The sequence below is a fragment of the Canis lupus genome, chromosome 1 (assembly GCF_048164855.1).
Source record: "Canis lupus baileyi chromosome 1, mCanLup2.hap1, whole genome shotgun sequence".
Lineage (NCBI taxonomy): Eukaryota > Metazoa > Chordata > Mammalia > Carnivora > Canidae > Canis > Canis lupus.
Window position 1 is genome coordinate 102,415,510 of NC_132838.1, and position 24,858 is coordinate 102,440,367.

The 24,858-nt window shown below is 48.5% G+C and overlaps 2 protein-coding genes across 5 annotated transcripts; one reads left to right on the forward strand and one right to left on the reverse strand.

Moving 5' to 3' along the window:
• The first annotated feature begins 1,480 nt into the window (after positions 1 to 1,480).
• On the forward strand, positions 1,481 to 7,129 carry ZNF835 (zinc finger protein 835). Of its 3 annotated transcripts, none has more exons than XM_072843150.1 (3): positions 1,481 to 1,720; positions 2,829 to 2,919; positions 5,104 to 7,129. In XM_072843150.1, the coding sequence occupies exon 3, from the start codon at positions 5,151 to 5,153 to the stop codon at positions 6,786 to 6,788; it is 1,638 nt and encodes a 545-aa protein (XP_072699251.1). In that variant the 5' UTR covers positions 1,481 to 1,720; positions 2,829 to 2,919; positions 5,104 to 5,150; the 3' UTR covers positions 6,789 to 7,129. The 3 variants fall into 3 exon arrangements, with proteins under 3 accessions (XP_072699251.1, XP_072699244.1, XP_072699235.1); XM_072843143.1 differs by having other exon boundaries at positions 1,482 to 1,743; XM_072843134.1 differs by lacking the exon at positions 1,481 to 1,720 and adding an exon at positions 1,736 to 1,869.
• A 4,576-nt stretch (positions 7,130 to 11,705) lies between these two features.
• On the reverse strand, positions 11,706 to 24,858 carry SMIM17 (small integral membrane protein 17). 2 transcript variants are annotated; one of them, XM_072843479.1, is made up of 4 exons: positions 24,791 to 24,858; positions 18,236 to 18,476; positions 17,037 to 17,113; positions 11,706 to 13,457 (listed from the first exon to the last, which is right to left on the reverse strand). In XM_072843479.1, the coding sequence occupies exons 2-4, from the start codon at positions 18,396 to 18,398 to the stop codon at positions 13,347 to 13,349; spliced, it is 351 nt and encodes a 116-aa protein (XP_072699580.1). In that variant the 5' UTR covers positions 18,399 to 18,476; positions 24,791 to 24,858; the 3' UTR covers positions 11,706 to 13,346. The 2 variants fall into 2 exon arrangements, with proteins under 2 accessions (XP_072699580.1, XP_072699577.1); XM_072843476.1 differs by having other exon boundaries at positions 18,236 to 18,483; positions 24,791 to 24,845.

The following is a 24,858-nucleotide window of genomic DNA, read 5'->3' on the forward strand; positions in this document are numbered from 1 at the left end:
CTACTATCTTTTTTTTTTAAGATTTTATTTATAAAATATGTGAGACATGAGACACAGACACAGGCAAAGACACAGGCAGAGAGAGAAGCAGGCTCCCTGCAGGGAGCCCGATGCGGGGACTTGATCCCAGGAACCCAGGATCCCAACCTGAGCCGAAGGCAGGTGCTCAACCACCGAGCCACCCAGGTACCCCAAAAACTCCCAACCATCTTAGTGTTAATGCTTTACTAGATGGAAAAACAATCTTAACTTGATAATGGCAAAGCCTCCAGTATCTCGTAGGTCCTCTTTAGCATACAAAAATTCTTTTGAACACCTTCCTTTTTTCCTTACCTCCCCCAACTCCCAAGTATATAATCAGTTACCCCTCACAACCCCAGGGGCAGCAGCTCTTTCTGTCCATGGGTCCTGTCCCCGTGCATTAAGAAAACCACTATTTTGCACTAAAGACATCTCACAAATTCTTTCTTGGTAGTCGGCTCTGGACCTCACCCCAGCAAACTTCACCTACATTCCAAAACTACATAGAGATGCTGATTCAGGTCTTTCTGTGCAGGCATCAGGTGTATGTGGCTCACCCCTGCAATGTGTACCTCTTCTGTGTGTCTGCCTCTGTATTAGGGGACACCAGTCATGTTGCATTAGGACCCGCCCTAAGGACTTCATTTTAACTTGATTACCTCTGTAAAGACCCCGTGTCCAAATAAGATCACATCCTGAGATACTGGGGGTTCAGATTCATGTGCATCTTCCTTTTCTTGGAGGATGGGGCACAATTCAGCCCATAGCAGTTAAATATAGCTTTCTAAAGAAAACGGCTTTAAAAATCGTATTTTAAGGAAAAGAATGTTTGAGCTGTCTCCATGGTCCATTCTTTGAAGATGTTCCCTTTCGGAGCACCTGGTGGCTCAGTGGTTGAGCACCTGCCTTGGGCTCAGGTCATGATCCCAGGGTCCTGGGATCGAGTCCTGCATCAGGCTCTACGCAGGGAGAATGCTTCTCCCTCTGCCTATGTCTGCCTCTCTCTTTCTCATGAATGAATAAATAAAATCTTTTAAAAATTAAATTAAAAAATAAATAAAAGACTGGCTGGCCAGGAGTCCCGTAGATGTACATGTTTGCTATTACAACCATTGGCCCACATCTATGGATTTGCCACCAGCTCTGCTGTGGAAGGGAATTAGAGCAAACGCTGAGACAAATGCTTTCCACGACTTCACCTCGAGCTGTGGGTTGGAACCGCCAGCTCCTGCCGGCTGTGCGGCGCCGCCTGCGGTAAGTGCCTTAGCAGCTCTGATCCAGTTCTAAGCCTGTCGACTCCGCCCCTCCCCTCCTCTGAGGAAGAAGAGTCCCGCCCCCTATTACTGGCCCCGCCCACCACTCGGAGCCCTCCTGCGGCCCCCCTGCGCGCACGGGGCCGAGAACTTCCGGGCCCCCAGGGCGGCGGCGCAATGCCTTCCGGGAGTCGTAGTTCTCGGGAGCTGTCCGCGGGCTCTCGCTGTCCCGGCACGCACGCGCAGTCCGCACCGGCCTGGCGCTCAGGCCCACCCGGGTGGTCGTAGCGGTGACCGGTGCTGCCGGCTCGTCCGCGCCCCCGCGGGACCAGGGGCTTCTGGGGTCCGCACCGGCCGGGCAGGGCCAGAGACCCAGGAGAACCTGACCGACCTCGGGGGATGCTGCCCGAGGCCTTCAGAGCTGGTGTCGGGAAGCGAAGGCAGCGGTGTGTGGTGTGCGCGTGCGCGAGTGAGTGTGCGCGGGGGTGCGTGTCGGTGTACGTCCGTGACTCGGGCGCCGTGTGCGTGTGAACCCCGCCCCGCGTGTCTTCGTGTGTCTGCACGTGCGCGATTGCACAACTTTGCTCCCATGCAGGTGTGTGACCATGTGCGTGTCCCCGTGCGTATGTGTCCCACCCGTCTGTCTCCATGTGTCTGCACGTGTGTGACTGCACAACTTTGTGCCGGTGTAGCTATGCCTGTAACACCATCCGTCCCCGCATGTCATCGTGTGTTTGCACCTGTGTGCCCATGCAGGTGTGAGCCATGCATGTGATTCTGTCCCTGTGTCTTTGCGTGAAGGTGGCTACCTCAGTTTGTGCCCTGTGTGTGCAACTCTGCATGTGAGGCCATCCCTCCTAAGTCACTGTGTGTTTACACATGACTGACATACAGGCATGTACCTGTAAAGGGGAAGCAGCATGCAGAATTGAGCAGATGTCTGCACTTGGAGACCTGTGCCACGTGTGCTGGTGTGTGGAACATGTTCTCTTGGGTGTGGAGTGTGGGACTCTGTATGTCTGGGTGTGCCACTGAACACAGTGTTTTGATGGGTGTGTCTGCTATCCTGGAGCTGGTCAGCCTGAGTATGCCTGTGTCATTCTGCGTGTCTGAACACAACCGCTTGTGGAGATCTCGTCAGATGTCACAGGATGTGTATGAGACCCTGTGCAAACCTGGGGTTGCTGTATTTCCACACTTAGGGGAGACCCTGTGTGTGTGTGACTTTGTGCACATGTGAAGCTCTGCCTGCTGCATAGGACTGTGCACGTGTCTGGGTGTGTCCCTGTGGGTGCTGTCTGTGTGGGGCGGGACAGCATGTGTGATTTTGTGTGACTCCATGCATATCTGTGTAACAGGATATGTGTCTCTGCCTCTGAGTGTGTCCGTGTCTCCCCTTTGGTTGCCTGTTTCTTTGCATGACCCTGCCCGGCTCACCCCGCCCTGAATCTGCATACCCTCCCACACACACACAGAAAACGCCGTGTTTGGTTCTGACCGCCTGCCTTTGCCCCAGCATCTTCCCTTCATGGCTGCCATTTCTTTCTCTCACAGATGCTGACTGAACCCCCTGGTACATGGTGGTCAGAGCAGGGGCTACTACCTGAGTGACATGGACAGGACCCAGTGCTCTCAAGACTACAAGGTGGGTACCACTGTCCAGCTCTCTGGGGACACAGCTGGGCTAACTCTAGCCTGAGGACTGCCTGAAGATGGTACCAGAACTGGGCATAGCCCAGCCTGCCTCCCACCAGCAGAGTTCTTACCGCTGCACACAAGACCCTGCTTGGTCTGACCCTTGCCGCCACCATACCTAGTCTCCCCCTGCTACCTGCCTTGGTTGTTCTGTTCCACCCCCTCCTCCACTGCTCAGCACCTTTGCATTTCCTCTGTCACCCAAGCTGTGGTCCTGGCTCAGAACCTTTGCCCCTGCTGCACTCATGGCCCAGAACACTCACTCCTTCACCTCTGGGTCTATGCTCAGAAGTCTTTTCCCTCAGGCCTGGGCTCAAGGGAAGAACATTCCAGGCAAATGGAACAGCCAGTGCAAAGGTCCTGAGGCAGGAGCACGCCTGGAATATTTGTGGAACAGGGTGTGGCCCACGGTTGGAGCAGTATGAGCTAGGGGTAGACAAGGGCATTGTGGAGGGTAAGCTCTGGAGCCAGGTACCCAGGTGTGGGACCTAGCTTGTCACTTCTGGGAACATTATTCCTCAATAATGTGAGGAATAGTGAGCTAACACATGCCAAAGCTTCAAGGATGCCAGGCATATAGCTCTGTGTTCAACAGGTGCTAGTTATTGCCACTGTAACAGTACACCCAAGGTGGCTGTGGAGTGGCCAAGACCAGCACCTCTCAGACACTCCTGTGCCTACAAATCGCCTAAGCCTCTTGTTAAAAAAGCATATTCCAAGTTGCCAGGCCTGCAGAAGGGCCAAGCCCTGCATTTGCCACAGGCTACCGGTCCACAGTGGAGCAGTGAACCTTTGCCACATGATCATAATCCCTAAAATATAGATTGAGTTTGACTATTTTTACCTAAAATGCATCATACCTGATAAATTCTTTGCATCTTGCTTTGTTTGCCAACACTGTGTGTCTGAGGTTCTGAGCCGGTATGGCAGCTGATCAGCATTCGTGTTTATGCTGTGAGATACTCCATTGTATGACCCTGTTTATCTGACTGCTCCCTTGTTAATGGGCAGTTGGATTCTTTTCTGGTGTTGGACTGTTACAATCTTGGCCAGGCCTCCGGGTACACACGTATGCATGCTTCTCTTGCTCACGTTCCAGAAAATGTAATTACTGGGCTATAGGGGTTGTGTGTCTACAGCTTTCCTAGAAGATGCCAGTGGGTCTTCTAGTGCCTGCTCCCACCAGCAGTATATTATGTGTGGAGTTGGGAGCCCCCTGTTCCTCTGTGTATGATTTTCAGAAAACAAAACTCTCTTCTCAGACTGGCATAACAAAGTACTAGAGACTTGGTGTGTTCAACAACAGTTTATTTCCTCACACTTCTGGAGACTGAAATCCAGGATTAGGGCATCAGCATGGTTGGGGTTCTGGTGAGCACCCTCTTCACGGCTTGCAGTCTCCTCCTCACTGTGTCCTCACATGCTGGAGAGGGAGCTCTGGCCTGTTTTCCTCTTATGAGGACACTAGTCCCATCATGGGGGGCCTCATTATCTCCCAAAGCCCTCACCTCCAGACACCATCACTTCAGGCTTTGATCTATGAACTTCAAGGGAGGGGGACACATTTTGGCCTGTAGTACCAGGTTGCAAGGGTATATCTAAGAGCTGTCAGATTCATGGTTTTGCAAGGATCTTTTAAAATTGTTTTCAGTAGGGGTCCCTAGGTGACTTAGTGGTTGAACATCTGCCTTCAGCTCAGGTCCGTGATCCCAGGGTCTTGGGATCAAGCCCCACATGGGGCTCCCTGCTCCACGGGGAGTCTGCTTCTCCCTCTCCCTCTGCCCCTCCCCCTGCTCATGCTCTCACTCTCTCAAATAAATAAATAAAATCTTTAAATAAACTTGTTTTCAGTTCTGTTAAATCAGTGATTCTCAATGAGGGATCATTTTGCCCCCCAGGGGACCCTTGGAAATGTCTAGAGACACTTCTGGTGGTTACACCTTGTCAGGGATGCTACCTACAATCAATGGGTAGAAGTAGGGGCACTGCTAAACATCCTGAAGGGCACAGACCACCCTACAACAAAGAACATCTGAGCCGAACTGCCAGTGGTATGGCGGTTGGGACTCTGCAGGACATCTTCTCCAGCCCGGGACAGATGACCAACCTATTTGGTTTTTCCCTTTCCTTTCAGATCCAGTAACGAAGATGTGAAAACAGACAGTGGCCCAGGAAGCACAGATGAAAGAAGGTCTCTTGGCCATGGCTGCCCCCCAGGGCTCTGAGGTGGGAGCATCCCAGGAACAAGAAGGTCAGTTCAAGGACCTGCAGGGAAAGCTGGAAAGCTGTCCCAAGGCAGAGGCCACCACCCGCGGAGAGGACACTGCCGGGGCCACTGTGCAGGCACAGGATGAACCCAGCGAGGTCCCAGGCACTAGCCCGAGCCTGCCCCTTCCCCCAGCCGACAGCAGGCCCCACGGGCGCAGTGCACCTAGAAGGCCCCCGAAGCAGAAGAAGGCCGCCTGCGAGGAGGGAGAGGATGGCCCCAGAAAGCCGTGGAAGTGTGGCGACTGCGGCAAGGCCTTCAGCTACTGCTCGGCATTCACGCTGCACCAAAGAACCCACACGGGCGAGAAGCCGTTCACGTGCACCGAGTGCGGCAAGGCCTTCAGCCAGAGCGTGCACCTGACCCTGCACCAGCGCACGCACACGGGCGAGCGGCCCTACGCGTGCCCCGAATGTGGCAAGGCCTTCAGCCAGGGCTCCTACCTGGCGTCACACTGGCGCACGCACACGGGTGAGCGGCCGCACCACTGCACCGACTGCGGCAAGGCCTTCGCGCGTCCCACGCACCTGGCCCAGCACCGGCGCGTGCACACGGGCGAGCGGCCTTACGCATGCAGTCAGTGCGCCAAGGCCTTCCGCAACCGCTCATCCCTGCTGGAGCACCAGCGCATCCACACTGGCGAGAAGCCATATGCCTGTGGCCAGTGCGCTAAGGCCTTCCGCTTCTCGTCAGCACTCATCCGCCACCAGCGCACACACACGGCCGAGCGGCCCTACGCCTGCAGCCAGTGCGCCAAGGCCTTCACACAAATCGCGCATCTGACGCAACACCGGCGTGTGCACACTGGTGAGAAGCCCTACACGTGCCCCGAGTGTGGCGCGCCCTTTAGCCAGAGCGCCTCACTCACGGAGCATCGGCGTATCCACACAGGCGAGAAGCCATATGCATGCACACAGTGTGGGAAGGCCTTCACGCAGGTGTCACACCTGAGCCAACACCAGCGCGTGCACACAGGTGAGCGGCCCTATGCGTGCCAGGACTGCGGCCGCGCCTTCAGCAACCGCTCCCACCTGGTGCAGCACCACCTGGTGCATACAGGCGCCAAGCCCTATAAGTGCCTAGAGTGCGGGGTGGCCTTCAGCCACGTGTCCTCCCTCATTGAGCACCAGAAGATCCACACGGGTGAGAAGCCCTACAGGTGCACAGAGTGTGGCAAGGCCTTCAGCCAGGGCTCCTCACTTACTCTGCACCAGCGGACGCACACGGGTGAGCGGCCCTACACGTGCCACGAGTGCGGCAAGGCCTTCAGCAACCGTTCCTACCTGATCCAGCACCACATCGTGCACACCGGGGAGAAGCCCTACGAGTGCAGCAGCTGTGGCAAGGCCTTCAGCTTCTCATCTGCCCTCATCCGACACCAGAGAACGCACACTGACAAGAAAGCCTACCCACGCACCCAGTGTGGCGACACCTTCACGCAGCTGCCACACCTAACTCGACCTCTGAGCTCCCGGAGGGAGGAGAAGCCTGTGAGCAGCAGCGACTCTTCAGACACTGCCGCAGACCAGCGGGAAGATGAGATCCTCCCCTAGCCAGGCATTGCACCGAGCACTTTCACACCTCACTTCTGACCTCACAGCCGAGGGGAGAGACCCTAGCCTCCCCATGAGAAAACCGAGGCTCAGAGAAGCTCAGTGACTTGCCCAGGGTCACACAGGGAGGAAGCCGCAGGGCCGGGCCTCCCCTCCGCATCTGCCAGACAGCCCCCATCTCCACCACACAAAGACCCACTGCCTCCTGGTTCAGAATGATAAACGTCCACAACAGTGGACCCAAAGTACTGTCTGTGCATCTTTAGCTAGCCTGTTAGTGGTTGAAGTTTTTATGATCGAGTAGGCATTTGTTCAATAAAATTAATTGGATAAAAGTTTCAGCCCCTTTGGTGAAGTTGGCGTATTAACGAAGGGAGAGGGTCTGGAGGAGAGCTGTGGGTTCTTGGCACTGACCCGGTGCTTCCCAGATTAGAACAACCAGAGAAATCCAAAGAAGGAAGAGTTCTAGAAGAGACTTACCTCTCCCCTGACAGACCTGCAAAGGGAGATTTTTAGAGTGGAGCCCAGCCTTTTCCAGTGTGAGGACACACTTTCCCCTGCCCCAGCTCAATATCCTGCCTTCAGTGATTGTGTCAGCTAGCTGTTGCTGTGTAACAAATCAGTACAGTTGTCCATTTATTATTTCCTATCCTGGGGGTTTCTCTGATTCTGGACCAGGCTCAGTTGATGTTGGCTAGACTCATTTACACATCTGCAGTCAGCTGAGGGCTGGACAGGAGCTGGCTGTCCCAGGACGGCCCAGCCAGGCCAACTTTGCAGTTTAGAGCTTTGGATTATGTCAAGTTTGCTTCTAGACCTGTCAGCCAAAGCAAACATCATAGCCAAGACCAGGGGCAGAATAGGAAGGGCCTTCCCAATGATGTGGGGAGACAGTAGTCCCCTATTATGCCAGTGAGGTAAGTTCTACTCCTACAGCATGATCTCTGCAGAATTATTTTAGGGGTAACACATTTGTTTGGTCCATAATTAACACAACAAAAAAACCTTATCCTTATCCATCCCCATTCCCTCTACCCACCGAATCTCTCTCCCTCGAAGCAACCATTCTTGAGTTTCCTGGTATCTATCCAGCTTGTTCTATGCATATATAAGCAAATATTTATGTGGATATTCATTTATATGTGTAAAAATGCTAAAAAGATGTATGGTATACCTTTCTACACAATAGTAGTGTATGGCACACAGTTTCCCACCTTTTATTGATTATTTACCTTATATCAATAGATGAAAATGGACATGACCAGTCATTTCACAGAATTAGGGCATCAGATTTCATAGGTATAGAATCATTTATGATTGTTTTGATCTCATTGTGATTTGTTCAGCTCCAGAAAAGGAAAAGTCACAGAAAAATATTTTTCTGTTAGAAATGCCTTTTTTCAAGGTTGCCCAACACTTTCCTGTGTAATGGGACGATGTAAAAAAACCCACATTAAAAAAATGTTGTGAGATTTTTCAGTTCTACAAAAAAATATAAAGTATAATAGATGTTTGTCCGCCCATCTAGTTTGAATGCCTTAAAGAAAACGATTTTAATAGGAACACAATACCTAAAAATGGTTTCATAACAAAATTTACCATAGTTTATGATACATATTTGCTTTTAAAATAGGTCATGAAAATATGTCTATTTTTTCCCCTGGTCAATTTTAAAGTAAATTACAGACATGACCTCACTTTATTGTTAAATACCTTAGTTTGCATCCCTAAAAAAAGTATCTTCTACACAACCACAATATTATACACCCACTGAAACATTAATTTCTTGATATCATCCAGTCAATATTTAGATTTCCTTAGTCCCTGAAAAAGTTTGAAAAGGTGATGTAATTTGAAAATAAACATCAATGATCTTTAATGTGTGTAAGGGGGAGGGAAGCTAAGCCAGGACACAGATACATAAACACAAAGACACCTGTCTCCCTGCCCACCAGCTTCCCTGTCTCTTGGTCCTACCAAGGGAGCTGTGAGGGGCCAAGGAGGACAGGATGTGTGCCTTCACTTTTGCCCTGGCATTACCAGCACAGGCTTTGGCACACAGTAGGTCCTCAGGAAATCTCACACAAATAGACGGATGAGTGACAAATCCCTCTTTCTGTCTTACAGAGTCATGACTCATGGTGCCTGAGTCAAGACTCAGGCCTCAGCACAGAGTAGGTCCTCAGGATCCCAGCATCCCATCATCAGCCCTGACGCCATTCAGGGTCAGAGACCACAGGGTTGGTTCCTACCTGTACCCCGCACATCACCCAACCCAAGCATTAGCACACAGTAGGTCCTTAGGAGATATAAATTAATAGATCAGGTAAATTAATAAGTGAACATCCTTAACACCAGCCCTGGATCAGAGAGCATGGCATTTTGGTTCCTTCCTACGACCCAAGCTGGCCCAAGGCTCTGCACATAGTAGGTCCTTAAGAAGCTCAAGGTGACTGAATACATAGTTGTCCCTCCCAGCATAGACCCTGGAGTTATTCAGGGTCAGGGATGACACAGTTCATCCCAATGCCCCAGACTTCTCTCAGCTTGTGCCTCAGCACACAGTAGGTCCTCAAGAAATACTGAGTGAATGAATAGTTGAACAAGCCCATCTCCAATCCTAGAGCCATTCAGGGTCATGGACCACAGAGTCTGACTCCTCCTTCTGACTTTCGCCCAGCCCAGGTGCTCTCACACAGTAGGTGCTCAGGGAGTGCTGGGTGAATGAATGAATGTGTAGTATGGGGCGGGGCCTTGGGCGGGGCTGGCGTCAGGCGTTGGAGCCCAACCCGAAACCTCAAGGAGACCCGTCCAGGTCCAGTGCACCTGCACAGCAGGGCCTCACTTGGATTTTGGCCTCGCTGGGGCAGGCGCTGCTGCGTCTCCATCTCCGGGGGCGGCCAAGCGGCCGACAGTGCAGCCCACAAACCCCGGAGGGTGGGCGTGTGCGTGATGAGCGTCGCAGCAGCCCCAGAGGACAGGGCTGCCTGGGGTCCCTCCTGCTGCGGAAAGTGACGCACAGCCGCACAACCGTGAAGAAGCGGGTGGGGGTGAATGGGTGACGGGTACTGAGGGGGGCACTTGACGGGATGAGCACTGGGTGTTATTCTGTATGTTGGTAAATTGAACACCAATAAAAAATAAATTTATTAAAAAAAAAAAAAACGTGAAGAAGCTGAGCACCAGGAGGTCAGCTGCCAAAGAGACCTGTTTCAGAGCTTTCGAAATGACGGATGAGGTGAGGGGGCAAAGGAATTGGAACACCGCCACGCAGCCTTCCATCAACCTCACACCAGGCAAGCCAGTTTCTCCTTTAGGATTTTAGCCCACTTATTTGACATCCCTTCCCCCATCCGCTGCACTATGTTCCCCAGATACTATATATAGATACCACCCTGGTCCAGCATGTCCTGTTCCCAGAGGGGACAGAGAAACCTCAGGCACATGGTGGAGTCAGAAAGGATTGGGGTCCCACAAACTGGCATGGGGAGAGTCCCTGGGAAGTGCAGGCTCAACTCTGCAGCCCCCACCCCCACCCCCAACTCAACCTTCCCAGGACTCAGCTCCTCGGGGAGACCAAGCAGAGGAGGACAGACCAGAACCTCATGAATCCATAATTGTCAGGTGGTGGTACAGACTATGAAGACAGAGTGACCAGGATGGAGGTGCTTTGGGGACGGTGAAGGAGGCCTCTCAGAGGAGACACTGAAGCAGAGCATTGCAGGAGATGAGGGAGCCATGGCAGCTTTCGGGGCAAGAGCATTCCAGGCAGAGTCCATTCCGGAGTCAGTGTGAAGGCCCCGAGGCACATGCATGATGGGCTTGTTCAAACAACAGAAGGCCAGTGCAGATGGAATGGAGGGAGAGGTACAAACACAGGCCAATTCCGGCAGAGATGGACGACCACTGTGAGGACTTTGGCTTTTACCTGCGGAAGCAATTCGGTTAGGAATGGTCTTTTTTTTTTTTTTTTAATGGTCTTAATTATGGTTTCAAGGGATCTGTCTGGCTGTTGAATGGAGAATAGAACACTAGGGCTGGGCAGTCCCAGTGGTGCAGCGGTTTAGCACCACCTGTAGCCCAGGGCGTGATCCTGGAGACCCTGGATCGAGTCCCACGTCAGGCTCTCTGCATGGAGCCTGCTTCTCCCTCTGCCTGTGTCTCTGCCTCTCTCTCTGTCTGTTGTCTCTATGAATAAATAAAATATTAAAAAAAAAAAACATTAGGGGTGTGGGTGGATACTTCCATCATCAATGAAATGAGGCTTCTGGCATGTGAGAGATCCCAAATAAATGACCACGACTTACATGACTTACACTATTATCATGATTATTTTCTTTTTTTTCTTTTTAAAAATTTATTTATTTATTCATGAGAAACACACACACACAGAGAGGCAGAGACATAGGCAGAGGGAGAAGCAGACTCCGTGCAAGGAGCCTGATGTGAGACTTAATCCCAGGGCCCTGGGATCACGCCCTGAGCAATAAGGCAGATGCTCAACTGCTGAGCCACCCAGGCGTCCCTCATGATTATTTTCTTTAAGATTTTGTTTATTTGAGAAAGAGAGAGAGAGAGCACAAGCAGGGGGAGGGGCAGAGGGAGAGGGAGAAGCAGACCCCCACGGAGTAGGGAGCCTAATGTGGGGCTCCACCTGGGACCCCGAGATCATGACCTGAGCCATAGGCAGACACTTAACCGACTGAGCCACCCAGGCACCCATCATGATTATTTTCAATATCCTACAAATTTGACTAAGATGTGTGGCATGGGCCAGACTAATTGTAGCCCACAGCCCCCACAGCAGCTGCTCTGGCTGGGACATCTGGGACAGTCCCCACAGGCATCTTTCCATTTCCACTCTTGCAGGATGGAAATACCAACCACTATCAGACAAGGTAAAATTTAAGCCAAGGATTAAATTGGTTTAAAGATAATCATTTTATTTTTCACAAAGGATTCAGAATCAGGTTTTAACTAACATTTATTGCATGGCTATGATATGCCTGGCATTGTGCTTGGTGTTTTACATGTATTCTTTAATTGGCAAAGATGTTAACAGTGCTGTAACTTATATGCATCAGGGAACACAGTGGCTGAATTCATAAAGCAAAGAATGCAAAAAGATATTGACAAACATGATTGTACTAACAGATTTTCATGTAACCTTATTGGTTTTTGACACAATAAAAGACTTTTAAAAAGGTATTGAAAGCAGATATGTTTGAGGCCACATTCTTTTTTCACAGTGCAGTAAATCATTAAAATAAAACTATTTTTAAATAACTGATCACTGAGTTTCAAAGCACTCTTTAGAAAAAAACACTACAATAGAACATTTAGACAAGGACACATATTACCAAACTTTAAGATGTGGCCAAGGCTATATAATCAGAAATACATTTATTCTTAAGTATGCTATTTTAGCAAGTAATTTCATAAAAAGACATAAATGAGTTAATTATTCAACGTAAAAACAGACAAGGAATAAAAATAGTAATAAAATAAACCCCATACGTCTCCATGGAAAACAAATCACAAACTAGCAAAACATGGATATAAATAAATCCCAATTCTAGTTCTTTGGAAAAGAAATCATAGACAAGGTAAAACTTTGACAAATCTAATAATGGGTAAACCACAAACAGAAGTCGAAAGGAAGAAAGTGGTTAGAACAAAATAAAGAGAAGCTTTTTGGTTAATTATAGAATAGTATTCATAATTAAATTAAAATCTGAAAATTCCAATGGAATAAAGAATTTCCTAGGGCATAAAAACCACTACAGATCATCAAAATGAATGAAGTATAAAAGTATTCATAAACTGATAACATGGGAAGAAACTGAAAAAGTCACCCAAGAATTTAGCTGAAACTTTCGCCCTGTAGCTCTAGGTCCTGATTCCTTTATTAGCGAATTCTTTCAAAAATGTCAAGGAAGTGTTAATTCTTAAGCTACAGAAACTATTCTAAAGTTTAGACAACAGTAAATGTCATGTCCTTCTATGATGCAAGCCTCACTTACCATGTTACCAAAACTTGACAAAGATAGCACCAATCTTACGTATGAAGATAGAGGCAAGAATCATACATAAAATATCAAGACATATAATCCAGGGTCAGAATTGCACCACAATCCCAAGGGCCAGGATTGCACCACAATCCCAAGGGCCAGGACTGCACCACAATCCCAAGTCTACAAAGATGATTTGATATTAAGAAATCCACAGATTTCATCAATCCCAAATTGCTCATTTTTCCATAATCTCTAAAGTCAGGAGGCATCTTCCAGTTGGTGGCATCTGACAATGACGTGGCATGTTTTCCTTTTTCAGTAGTATATAAAATAATATGTATTTTACAATCAACAATGTTTTAAGTTCAATGAAATACAGTAATGCAAAACCTCACACCAGAAGATTAAATATCAAAAAAAAATTATCTTGATGAATGTTTGAAAGGCATTTGCTAATATCCAATACCTATTCCTGATTTTGAACCAAGACATTTCCTTAACAAGAAACAGGACATCTATTTCAGGACAATTGCCACCACTATAGCTAAATGTGGAACATCATAGGCATCCCCGTTAAAACCAGGAACAAAAACAGGACACACACTACCAAGACTATTGTCGTTTGTTGCGGAGCTTTCGACCACTCCAAAAAGCCCTGAAACAGAGAAAAAAAAAATTTTTAAAAAGGAAAAGTTAGAAATGGAAGGGCCACCATTGTTTCTTACCTGATGCAGAGTATGTATGAGCTCTGTAAATACCTGTCAAATGAACACATAAATGGAAAAACATACCATGATGAAGGATGGAAAGACAAAATGGTTAATGATGACAATTCTTCTCCTAATTAGTGATTAGTATAGTGTGACTGGTATTAAAATATCAGGGAGGTTCAGGGAATGGATATGACATAGTGAGTTATCTAGAAAGCCAGGCAGTGGCAATATGAAAAAAAAATCCTTAAAAAGAAGAGAAATGGATGTAGCATATCCTATGAAATGTTAAAGCATATGATAAATTGTTGATGGGGTTCACATCTCTAATCTTTGAAAAAGGACTAAGTCCTCCTTCTGGCCTGCTGTCCACTGCTGGACACCATCTCATTTCAAAGCTCCCCTTTACAATCTGGAGAAAATAACCCACGTAAGCAGCTCCACCACAGAAAAATTTGGAAGGGGGCAGCCCCGGTGGCACAGCGGTTTAGCACCGCCACCTGCAGCCCAGGGTGTGATCCTGGAGACTTGGGATCGAGTCCCACGTTGGGCTCCCTGCATGGAGCCTGCTTCTCCCTCTGCCTGTGTCTCTGCCTCTCTCTCTCTCTGTCTCTCATGAATAAATAAATAAAGTCTTAAAAGAAAAAAAAGAAAAACTTGGAAGATTTTTCAAATATCAGGGCTCTGCCCTTGGATTTTTGGATGCAGTACACCTTGGATAGGACCAGAAAATAATGTATTTTTACAAAGTTCCTCATAATTTGTGCTATTGAAAAAGAGGACAGATGTTTATTTTTCTGTGGCAACAACACTGAAAATCTGACAATTCATCAGCTGAGGAAATGGGTATGACCGAGAATACTACAGAATATTTTGGCAGCTGTAAAAAAGTGATTTTAAAAAAGAACAAAGGTGATCAATATATATCAACATGGAAAACTATCCAGAATATTGTGGTTACACGGGCATATACACATGTACACACTCACTGACCTGTGCATTTTATTGGAAATCCTTATCATTTTTTAAGGCAGAGTATAAAGTTAAGAAGAAAAATGTAATAAATACAGGTCATCTGACATGCAGACATTTGATGTATATGCACACACACAACTTCTACCAATAATGGCCTCATCAGCCCCTTACCTTGTTCCCCTTTGTTGCTCTTCCAACTGCTGTGCATATTGGCCATGAACTATGGTTTATCTCTTCTGTTTATGATTGCCCCCTTCTGAGAAATGCCCTTTGCTAATGAAAGCCATTCCACCCCCACCTCAGGGAATCATGTGGGAGGTCAGCCGTCCATACCAGGGATGGGGCATAATACACTCCCCCTGGCTCACAGGAGGGCGAGGGCTATGGATGCTCCAGAGCTCCTCATGGGATCAGGCCCAGGCTGGACCCCAGTTAAACCCATATATTTGCCTCCTTCCCACTGGCTCTTTCAAGCTCCCCTCACTATCTGCAGGTTCCTCCCAAGAGCATGCTCCCTCACTAAATCTTTCACACAATACATCCCAGCTAGTCTCAGTTTCCAAGGAGAAAAACATCTATAAGGATTCATGGCAACTTTTCGAAAACATTCTCTTGGGGACACCTGGGCGGCTCAGTGGTTGAGCATCTGCCTTTGGCTCAGGTCGTAATCCCAAGACCCGCATCGGGCTCCCACAGGGAGCCTATTTCTCCCTCTGCCTGTGTCTCTCATGAATGAATGAATGAATGAATAAATAAATAAATAAATAAATAAATAAATAAATCCTTCAAAAAATAAATTTAAAAACATTGTGTTGGAGTGTAATATGCAAAAAGAAACTTGCACACATTCTAATTACCACCTGATGGATCTTCAGCAAGTGAGCGCCCATGTCCCCAGAGCCCAGAATAAGAAGCACCTCATCATCTGTACTCCAAATCCTCCTTCATTTAGGTCTCCTCAAAGGGAAAGCTATTTCAATCTCGGATGTTGTAGACAGGTTTTGTCAGCAACTTTTGCCCACCAGGGGTTATCTCTGGGCGTTAGTGTTTCTCTTTTAACCTCATGCACTTAGATGAGGCTTGCATTTATGACATGAGAGGTGAGTGACGTCTGATTCGTGGGATGAGCACAGGCCCTTATGCCTTATCCCAAGTCCTCTCTTGGGAGAGGATAAAATCCCAGACCAGCAGAATACCAGAATGCTCAAGAGATGTACTGGATTCAAATCCCAGCTCTATCACTCACAAGCTGAGTCATCTAGGGAAAATTACCTAATGCCTCTGTGCCTTAGTTTCACTATATTTAAAATCGGACCATAACAAATCCTATCTCAAGAAACTGTTAAAAGAATCAAATAAATTGAAGAAACTGCATGGTGAGGTCTGTGGAGGCTGGCAATTATTATTATTCATGGTCTCTGGTCCCACACGGGCTCATCCTCTTTGGTTTTGGGAAGGAGACCACCAGGAGGAAGGAGGCTCTGTGGATGCCAGAAGCTCAGCTGGGTCAGGACCCATAGCCGGCCAGTGAGAGGTGCACCCTGCCCCAGCATGCACTCTGTCAGTGCTGGCTGAACAAGTCAGAGCTCAGTGAATAGATGAATGAATGAATGAATGTTGTTGCAGAGCCTCTAGGCACCTCCCCTTGGTTAATAAATGAATTGGTTAATAAATGAATTAATAAAGAGAAGCACTGAGAATCGCATCAGCCTCATGAGGTGAGTGGCAGCTCCTACCTATGTCATTCCCATCTATTTTTGTTTCCTACCTGGAGGTCCTAACTGGCTCCTACACCCATTCCTCCACCTCATCCAACCCCCTTCCTTCCACATGGGCTACCAGCGTGACTTCTCTGCATCTGCAAATCCCTTGAATGGCTCCCCACTGCCCATAAGACACACCCAACCCTCTGGCATGGAACCTGGCAGCAAGAGGGGTCCTGTTAAAACAGAAGTTGGAACTGTTCCCACCTCTGTCCAGAGCTCTCCTACAGCTCCCATCTTTACTCAGGGTAAAAGCCAAATTCTTACCATGGTCAACAGATATTACATCATCCATCACCTCCATGACCTTGTCTCCTCCTACTCCCCCACCACCACTCTTCTCCAGGCAACTGACTCCTATGGCTGTTCCTCACATGTGCAGAGCACACTCCTACCTCAGGGCCTTTCCACTTGCTGTGCCTTCTGCCTAGAACCTCTTCCCACTTAGACATCTGCCAGGCTCACTCCCCCACATCCTTCTTGCCTCTACTCCAACCTCTCCCTCTCAGTAGAGACTTCCCTGGATACTACCCCTACCCTGTACTTCTGAACCCCCTTCCTGGCTTAGTTTTCTCCATAGCACTTATTACCATCCAGCATGATTTGTAATTCAGCTACTTATTTTGCTTGTCTGTCCACGTTAGTGACTGTAAATCCAACAGAGGGAGGCACCATTTCTATCCCATTCACTGTCGTACTTCAGTGCCTTGAACACTGCCTGGCACATAGTAAGTGCTCCATAAATGGCTGTGGAATGAGCAAATGAGGAGGAAATCCCCAACTCACCTGCGAGTCCTCAGATTCTTCATCTCCCTCCACCGGGTTCCACTCCTGGGCCAGTCCAGGCTCTTGAGAAGAAAGACCTGAGTACAGGGAAAAGGAGCCATGAGCCAGTGATCAGGCCAGCTGGCGGTGGGTGGGGATGGGGGGTTGGGGAGCTTTCCCTGCTCCTCCACCTGGCATCCTACCCCTGTCTTCCTCATTCCTGCATAACCCGCCAGCTTGCACACATTCTGGCCCACGTGGCCCAGGTGGTCACAGTGAATAGGAGACTTGAATGTGATTTGCCACCTGAGCCTCAGTTCCTTCAAATGCAGGAAGAGAAGTGTTTCTTCTCTGTTTACCACAGCCTCCTGCAACACGGTAAGCTTGTCACCACTGCGGGGTCACTGCATGTGCGGCTCCAGCTGCCCACACGCAACCACCAGCTCTTTGAGTAAACGACCCCTTCTCCTGCCTCTCTCGCCCTCCCTGAGCACCCTTGGGTCCCTCTCCATCAATCATCCCATTTTACTGTCTTCAGAGCTCTCATCAGACATTACTTTCCTTTTTATTTCATTAGTTGTTTATTGTCTGTTTCTCCACTAAAATCTAAACTCTCCTGGGGCCATCTCATTAACTGCTTGATCTAGAGCGTCCAGCACATAGTAGGTGCTTGTGGTAATTTTTTGTCTCAAATGGCCTTCCACCCCTTCACTGATCCCTGTGTCCAGCCCTTTCCCTTGATGATGCTGCACTTGACCACATAGCTTATTTTGACCAATGGCGTGTGAGCAATTGGGTGCCAGTACAGCTTACAAAGTGCTTGTGAATTGAGGCTTTCCCTCTCTTGCCATGCAACCACCCCCATGAGAAAAAGCCTGGGCTGGCCTATGGGAGACAAGTAGCCCAAAGTCAGTGCCATCAAACCACTCAGACATGTAAGTGAGGTGATTGCACGTCAACCAGCTGGCTTGCCAGCTCAAATGCAGGCATGGGCATTGGGAGAACTGTCCCCCGAGGCCACATCATACACTGACCTGCAGCATTGTGAGCAGAGAAATGGCTATTGCTTTAAGCCACTAAGTTTTGGGGCGACCTGCCACACAGCAAAGGCTGGGGGACACATATCTGTCCAATGAATGAGTGAAGGAATGAGTGTGTCTCTCTCCCCAAGGCTCTGCCACAACCTTCCCCCCACCTCCCATGGGACACCTGCCCCTCACCTTTCTCGTCACTGTCACAGCTGGCAGCCTCAACCTCCACAGCCACCCAGTCTTTGGTGGAGGTGATGCGCTTCTCCCAGGTCCTGCTCTCCCGGGGCAGCAGCATCTTGGTCCTCTCCGGCTCCAGCAGCCCCCGAATCTGCTCAGGCCTGAGGCTCTGCATCTTCCAAGGACGTAGGGTCTCTGAGACAAGTCTCTCTTCGGACAATCTGTCAGGTTCCTCAGGCACAGAGTTCAGAACCTGAAGGCTGACAAACATTTAGTCAATCCACAAGTATTTACGTCTGTGTGCCACACACTATTTCTAGGGGCCAGAGACACAGCAGTGCCAGAGGCCCAGCTTACTGCCCTTGTGCAGCTTGTATTCTAGCAGGGCCCAGTGGGGAGAGACAGTGCACCGAACGGTGCCCTAGAGGCAAATAAGGAAACAAAGGGAATAGGAGTTTCAAGGTAGGAGCCAGAGAGCAGCACATTCACGTGCATGTTCATTCCGCAGCCCAAAGCACACAGCCAGAAGGTTTTAGGGAGACTCACCCCCAGAATCCCTCTGGCTGCAAAGATAAGGGCCATGGTCTTCCTGCCAGCCCCCAACAGCCCCAACCTTCTCCTTTGCTGGCATAAAGGAAAACCTAGAAGCATTCCCCAGGTGGAGGTTAAAGGTCTAATTTAAAAAGAAAAGCTCTTGGGACGCCTGAGTGGCTCAGTGGTTGAGCATCTGCCTTCAGCTCAGGTTGTGATCCCGGGGTCCTGGGATCGAGTCCCTCATTGGGCTCCACCAAGGGAGCCTGCTTCTCTCTCTGCCTGTGTCTCTGCCTTTCTCTCTGTGTCTCTCACAGATAGCAAATCTTTTTAAAAAATAAATAAATAAAATCTTTAAAAAAATAAAAGGAAAATCTCTTTAGTATTCTCATTCTCTATCCTGTCAACCCAAAATTCAAGAAATTGTTTGCAAGGAGCTGAGTGACACTGTGTAATCCTTTACCTTAGGACTCTACAGCTGGTTTAGCTCCTTATTCTAGGGAGCTGTCTGTATTATCAGCCTTGCATCACTTTAACCTACAGACTGCTCTGGCAAAGAGTAATTTTTTTAAAGTAGTAAATCCTCTTGGTGTAGGGGGGAAAAGCTTTAAAGCATTTTCTTCTTTACTTAGGTGTACACAAATAAAAATCGTTATAGCAAATTTAGAAACCACAGGGCACATAGTCTAGATCCAAAGAGATATTAGTGACTAAACAATCAAATGCAGAACACACACACAATCAATTGCATGTGGGGACCATGTTTGGAGTCAGAGTCAAAGAAACCTGGTGTGAAAAAAAAAAACATTTTTAAAACAATCAAGGAAATTGACGATGCATTGGGATTTTCGATGATGTCAGGGCAGTCTCATCGTTTCTGCTGGGTGTGGAAATGGTCCTATGGACAGGTCAGAAAATATCCATTTTATTATTTTTTTTAGAGATCTTTTTGTAGTGTGTAAAAGCCAATTAACACGATGGCTGAGATTTGCTCTAAAATACTTCTGGGGGAGCACCTGGCTGGCTCAGTCAGTAGAGCAGCCAACTCTGTCTCAGGGTTGTAAGTTCAAGCCCTACATTGGGTGTAGAAACTACTTAATACGTACATACATACATACATACTTCTACAGCAAAGGAAAAAGACAGATCAAAGGAAGTCAGAGTAAGCAAACAAATGATGATTTCTGAACCTGCAAAGTGGGGAGATGTGGCTTTTAGGGCTATCCCTGTACCTGTGAGTAGATCTGAAATGTTTTCATGTCAGAAACTAAGACGCTAAGAGCAGATATGCAGAATATGTTCTTTGCTTCAACTTTATTAATCATCATGTTGGCTTTCCTTTCAGACAGGGACAACTCCCAAACCCTGGAAACCCAGCCCCTGGCACAGCCTGCCTCCCGGGCTCCACCCTTTTCCCTCCACCATCCACCTGTCTCCTCACTGCACATCCAACTGGTGCTAAGCGCACCTGCTTCTGTCATAGAAAATATGGTCCCGGTCCCAGCCTTAGCTCTGCTCTGGTCCTACCCCTCTGGTCCACTCCACCATGGACCCCACCCCGTCCTCCAGCCGCTGGAACCACCATCCCACTCCGTCTCTATGAATTTGACTACCCAACTTCCCATGTAAGTGGAATCATACAGTATTTGTCCTTTTGTGCCTTGTTATGTCACACAGCATAATGTTCTTCCTCAAGGTTCATCCAGGTTGCAGCACAGAAATTCCCTCCTTTTTAAGGCTGAACAACACATTTTGCTTGTCCGATCAATGCTGCAGCTATTGTGAATAATGCTTCTATGAATATGACTGTGCAAATATCTCTTTGAGACCCTCCTTTCATTTCTTTGGGGAATAAGCCCTGATGTGGAATTGCTGGGTCATGGGGCAATTCTCTCTCTAGTTTTTCCAGGAGCTCCATACTGTTTTCTACAGCAGCCACACCAATACACATTCCTAATGGTGCACAAGGGTCCCTTTTCTCCATATCCCCAACAACACTGGTTGTTCTCTGGGGTTTTTAATGGTAGCCGAATAGGGGTGAGGTAGTTCCACTGCCTGGATGAGAAAGTCTGGATTTGATGCTAACATGCCTTCCTACCTTCCCACCCCTGTCCCCTCTCTGAGAGAGAGATGCTTCCTGCTCAGGCAAAGTATCCAGCCAGAAGGTGGTGCTTTCCTGTGCATACTTTTATGATTACTCTACATACTGTAAACAAAGGGAGAGGGGAAGGGGGAGATACTGATTTTCCATTTATAACAAAGCTTCCCTTTGTTATAGACTTTAAAAGTGCAATGACTTTAAAAGTGTTATAGACTTTAAAAGTGCAATGAGTCCTGGTGAGAGTGTATGTTGGCTCAACCACTTGGAAAACTATTTGACAAACATCTACTAACTGAACATTCAATTTCACTCCTAGACACTCACTCAAGAGAAAGGAAAATCGGGATCCCTGGGTGGCACAGTGGTTTGGCGCCTGCCTTTGGCCCAGGGCGCGATCCTGGAGACCCGGGATCGAGTCCCACATCGGGCTCCCGGTGCATGGAGCCTGCTTCTCCCTCTGTCTGTGTCTCTGCCTCTCTCTTTCTCTCTGTGACTATCATAAATAAATTTTAAAAAATTAAAAAAAAAAGAGAAAGGAAAATCATGTCCACACAGACACTTGTCCTCAAATGTTGCTATCAGCCGTATTTGTAGAATACAGATGTTCATATTTGCAGACAACCCGCGTGTCTCTCAGAGAATAGACAAGTAAGCCACAGTTTATTCATATAATGGAGGGTTATTCAGAAATAAAGGGTACAAACAGAAAGGATACACACAATAACACACATGAATCTAAAAGTATACATAGTAAACTGAACGAGAAAAGCCAGACATAAAGGAGAACATTCATGTGATTTTATTAATTGTTTAAAAGTGTGGAATAGGCAAAGAAATGGATGTTGCTTGGTAACATTCATTTGGGTTGGGTTGGGTTAGGTTGGATTGGGAACAGAGGAGGAGCAAGGGAACTTTCTTGGGGTGCTGGAGATCTTCTATATCTTGATCTGAGTAGTGGTCCTACAGGTAAAGACACTTGTGCAAATTCACTCAGCTTTCCCTTCATTGCACTGCACACTTCATGCCCTTTGCTCTGTGTGTTTTAGACCTCACAGAAAACGAAACTTAAATACAAATTGTTTAAATTTTGTGGAACTTTATTTTTGGTTTCCTTGCACATTTCTGTTTCAATATGTAGGTAAACAAATGTTGGTTTTGAGACTTGCACATTGCATGTATTTTGTTGTGTTTTTTGAACCTCATTCTGCAGTATTTCCAACATCAATGTTTGTAACATTCAGACATTAAAAGGACGCTTTAGATAGTGTTGGTTTCCTATGGCTGCTGCAGGAAATTACCATGAATTGGGGGGCTTAAGACAATGCAAACTTATCACCTTATAGTTCTGCAACTCAGAAGTCTGAAATGGGTCTCACTGGGTTAAGATCAAGGTGTCTCAGGGCTGTGTTCCTTCTGGAGGTTCTGGGAGATAATCAATTTCCTTGTCTTTTCCAATATCTTAAACCACCTGCATTGCCTGGCTCCATGGCCCCTTCCTCCATCACTAAAGCCAGCATTGGCCACTTGAGTCTTTCTAATGGTGTGTCACTGTGATTCTGACTCCTCCACCTCCCTCTTCCACCTTGTAGGATCCTTGTGGTTGCTTTGCTCCTGCATGAAGAATCCAGTTTCACCACTTCCCCCATCTCCACATCAGCTGATTAGCAACCATAATTGGCCCTCACCCTATAACCAATGTATTCATAGGTTCTGGGCATAAGGATGTAGACATCTTTGGGGAACCATCTTCCTGCCTACCACAAGGATTAAATACAAATGCTAGAAGAGAAACAGAGGAAGGGGTGTAAAGGAAAAAGAATAGGGGAATGGTAGTGTTGGCGCCCATGCAACAGAAAATAGTTGAAGGTAGGAAAGAATGGATAGTGCTAATGGGATGCTCACAGCTGCCAGCATGGCGAGATGAGAACTTTCAGCTCCACCACGGATTCACTATGTGGCACTAGGCAAGTGACTTAAATCCTCCACATTTCAATGTGCTCATCTGTAAAGTGGGGGTGTCGACAGTAACGGCGGCTACCTCACAGAGTCGTTGTGAGTTTTATGCGAGACTGAAGGAGACTTTTATACAAAGTGAGTGCCTGACGAGTGGAGGAACAAACAGGCTTTTCCTCTGCTTGGCTCACCCTTGCCCTTCTGTGTTGGCCTTTGTGCTCACACCTCAAGGCTGAGCAGAGACATCACATCCCATGGGACCCCGTTAACCTTTGCCACCCACGTGTGCTTGAATGTAAATGACTTTCTCAAAGCATTTCTCAGCCAGAATTTCGTGAAAGACCTGTGCTGAGTACTGGGGACTTGGGGATGAATGCAACATGCTCAGAGGCTCACATTCTCCTGCACCAAGAGGATAGCAAGCAAAGACCAATGAGCAGAGCAGGAGACCTGGTGTCACAGCAGACAGAACACCAGCTGCAAGGCTCAACCTTCATGAGTTGGGCAGATAACACAAATGCAATAGACCTAAAAAAATAAAGATGTCTGTCCCTCCCTTTTACTTCACTATTTGAAAGTGAAAATGAAATTCGGGTCCAGAGAAATACTTCTCTATTGTAAGGAGAATGTGAGTAAATACCAACAGATGCCTGGTATGGGCAGCGGTGATAGGGAGTAGTGGCGAGTGCGGCAAAGGAAAAATCTGGTTCCTGTCAGAAGCCCAACCAATATTTGCCCAATTAAAACGTGCACCCAATGTCTCCTATCTTCTGATTCCTCAAGAGAACACCGGAGATTTATAGTTTCAGATGACATCTTCCCCATTCTAAAGTACTTTCAGATGTTTAAAAGGAAGATATTATGCCAGCGAGCCAAATAGGGCAGGTTGTCGGGCTGCCAATTTGCAACCTCGGTGTGCGCTGGGAAGTATGAGAGGGTGAGGAAAGGAGGCTGTAAGCATAAACAATACTTTCCGAGTACTGTTGGAAAAGTTTGTGAGAGAGCATGAGTGTGGGTCCTGTTTAGATTTTAATGTCAGCTATAATCATGTGTTTAAGCTGAGGGGAAGAGGGATGACGGAGGGAGAAGACAAGAGCCTGGAGTCCGGGTTACAGGAGCCTGGATCTAGCTGGATGGAGGGTGGGGAGGAACAGAGAGAAATATGGGGGGGGGGGGTGGCGGGGGTGTGCACGTGAAGGAATTCACACTTCACAGTCTCCGTGTTCTCAGCGAATCACCAAACTGGTCATTCCCGAGAAAAAAGGAGGGAGATGAGGTAGCCACAACTGACCCCCACAACCGTATCGGTAACGCTGCAGCCACGGTTCCCAGGAGCGCGCCACACCTTCCTAACGTAATCATCGCCATCATTCCCTGCGGCAGATACTGTTCCACGCATCTTACAGACGGAGACGGTCCTCGGTCAAAGCCACACAGCTCATCCGAGCTGGGCGGGGAGGCAAGCGCGTCCGACCACCGCGCCTGTACTCCCGGCCACTACAGAGCGGTACGCGCGCACTCAGACACACAACGGATGCACACACACGCAGGTGTGTACGGGGTGGGCACACGGACCCGACGTGCTACACGCACCGGGACGGCGGATGCAGACGCCGAGACCCCTGCGAGCCCGGGGCGCACGTGCGCCCAGCGACCCACGAGGTTGCGGGATGCAGGGTTGATCCCTTCCTGGTGGGAAATCGGAATTCAGCTGCGGTGCACCGGCCGCCGGCCGGGCGGTCAATGCTCGGGGGAGGAACAAATCCGACCCAGCCCCAGTCCAGCCCTCTCCCCGCGGACTGTGCGGAGGGAGCGAGAGACCCCCTCCCCGGACCCTCATCCTAGGACTGCCTCCGATCCCGCCCCCAAGCACAAACGGGCTCGCACAAATTCACAGGCGCGCTTCCCGGGTGGCTGCCCCCGCCCCCAGCCCCGTCTCGCAGCCCCACCTCCCGCCCGCGGGGGTCCCTCCAAGGACTCACCCTCCCCAACCAGACCCAGTCCCGGCACTGCAGAGCTGGAGTGGCGGCGACTGCGGCTGCGCAGACTC

Bases quoted from the DNA above. Each gene is read 5' to 3' on its own strand.
- SMIM17 (XM_072843479.1), bottom strand. From the start codon at position 18,398: ATGCAGAGCCTCAGGCCTGAGCAGATTCGGGGGCTGCTGGAGCCGGAG. The intron at 17,114-18,235 runs GTGAGGGGCAGG...CCCTGTACTCAG, and splicing joins CTGTGACAGTGACGAGAAAG to GTCTTTCTTCTCAAGAGCCT. The intron at 13,458-17,036 runs GTGAGTTGGGGA...TCTCTGTTTCAG, and splicing joins AAGAATCTGAGGACTCGCAG to GGCTTTTTGGAGTGGTCGAA.
- ZNF835 (XM_072843150.1), top strand. From the start codon at position 5,151: ATGAAAGAAGGTCTCTTGGCCATGGCTGCCCCCCAGGGCTCTGAGGTG.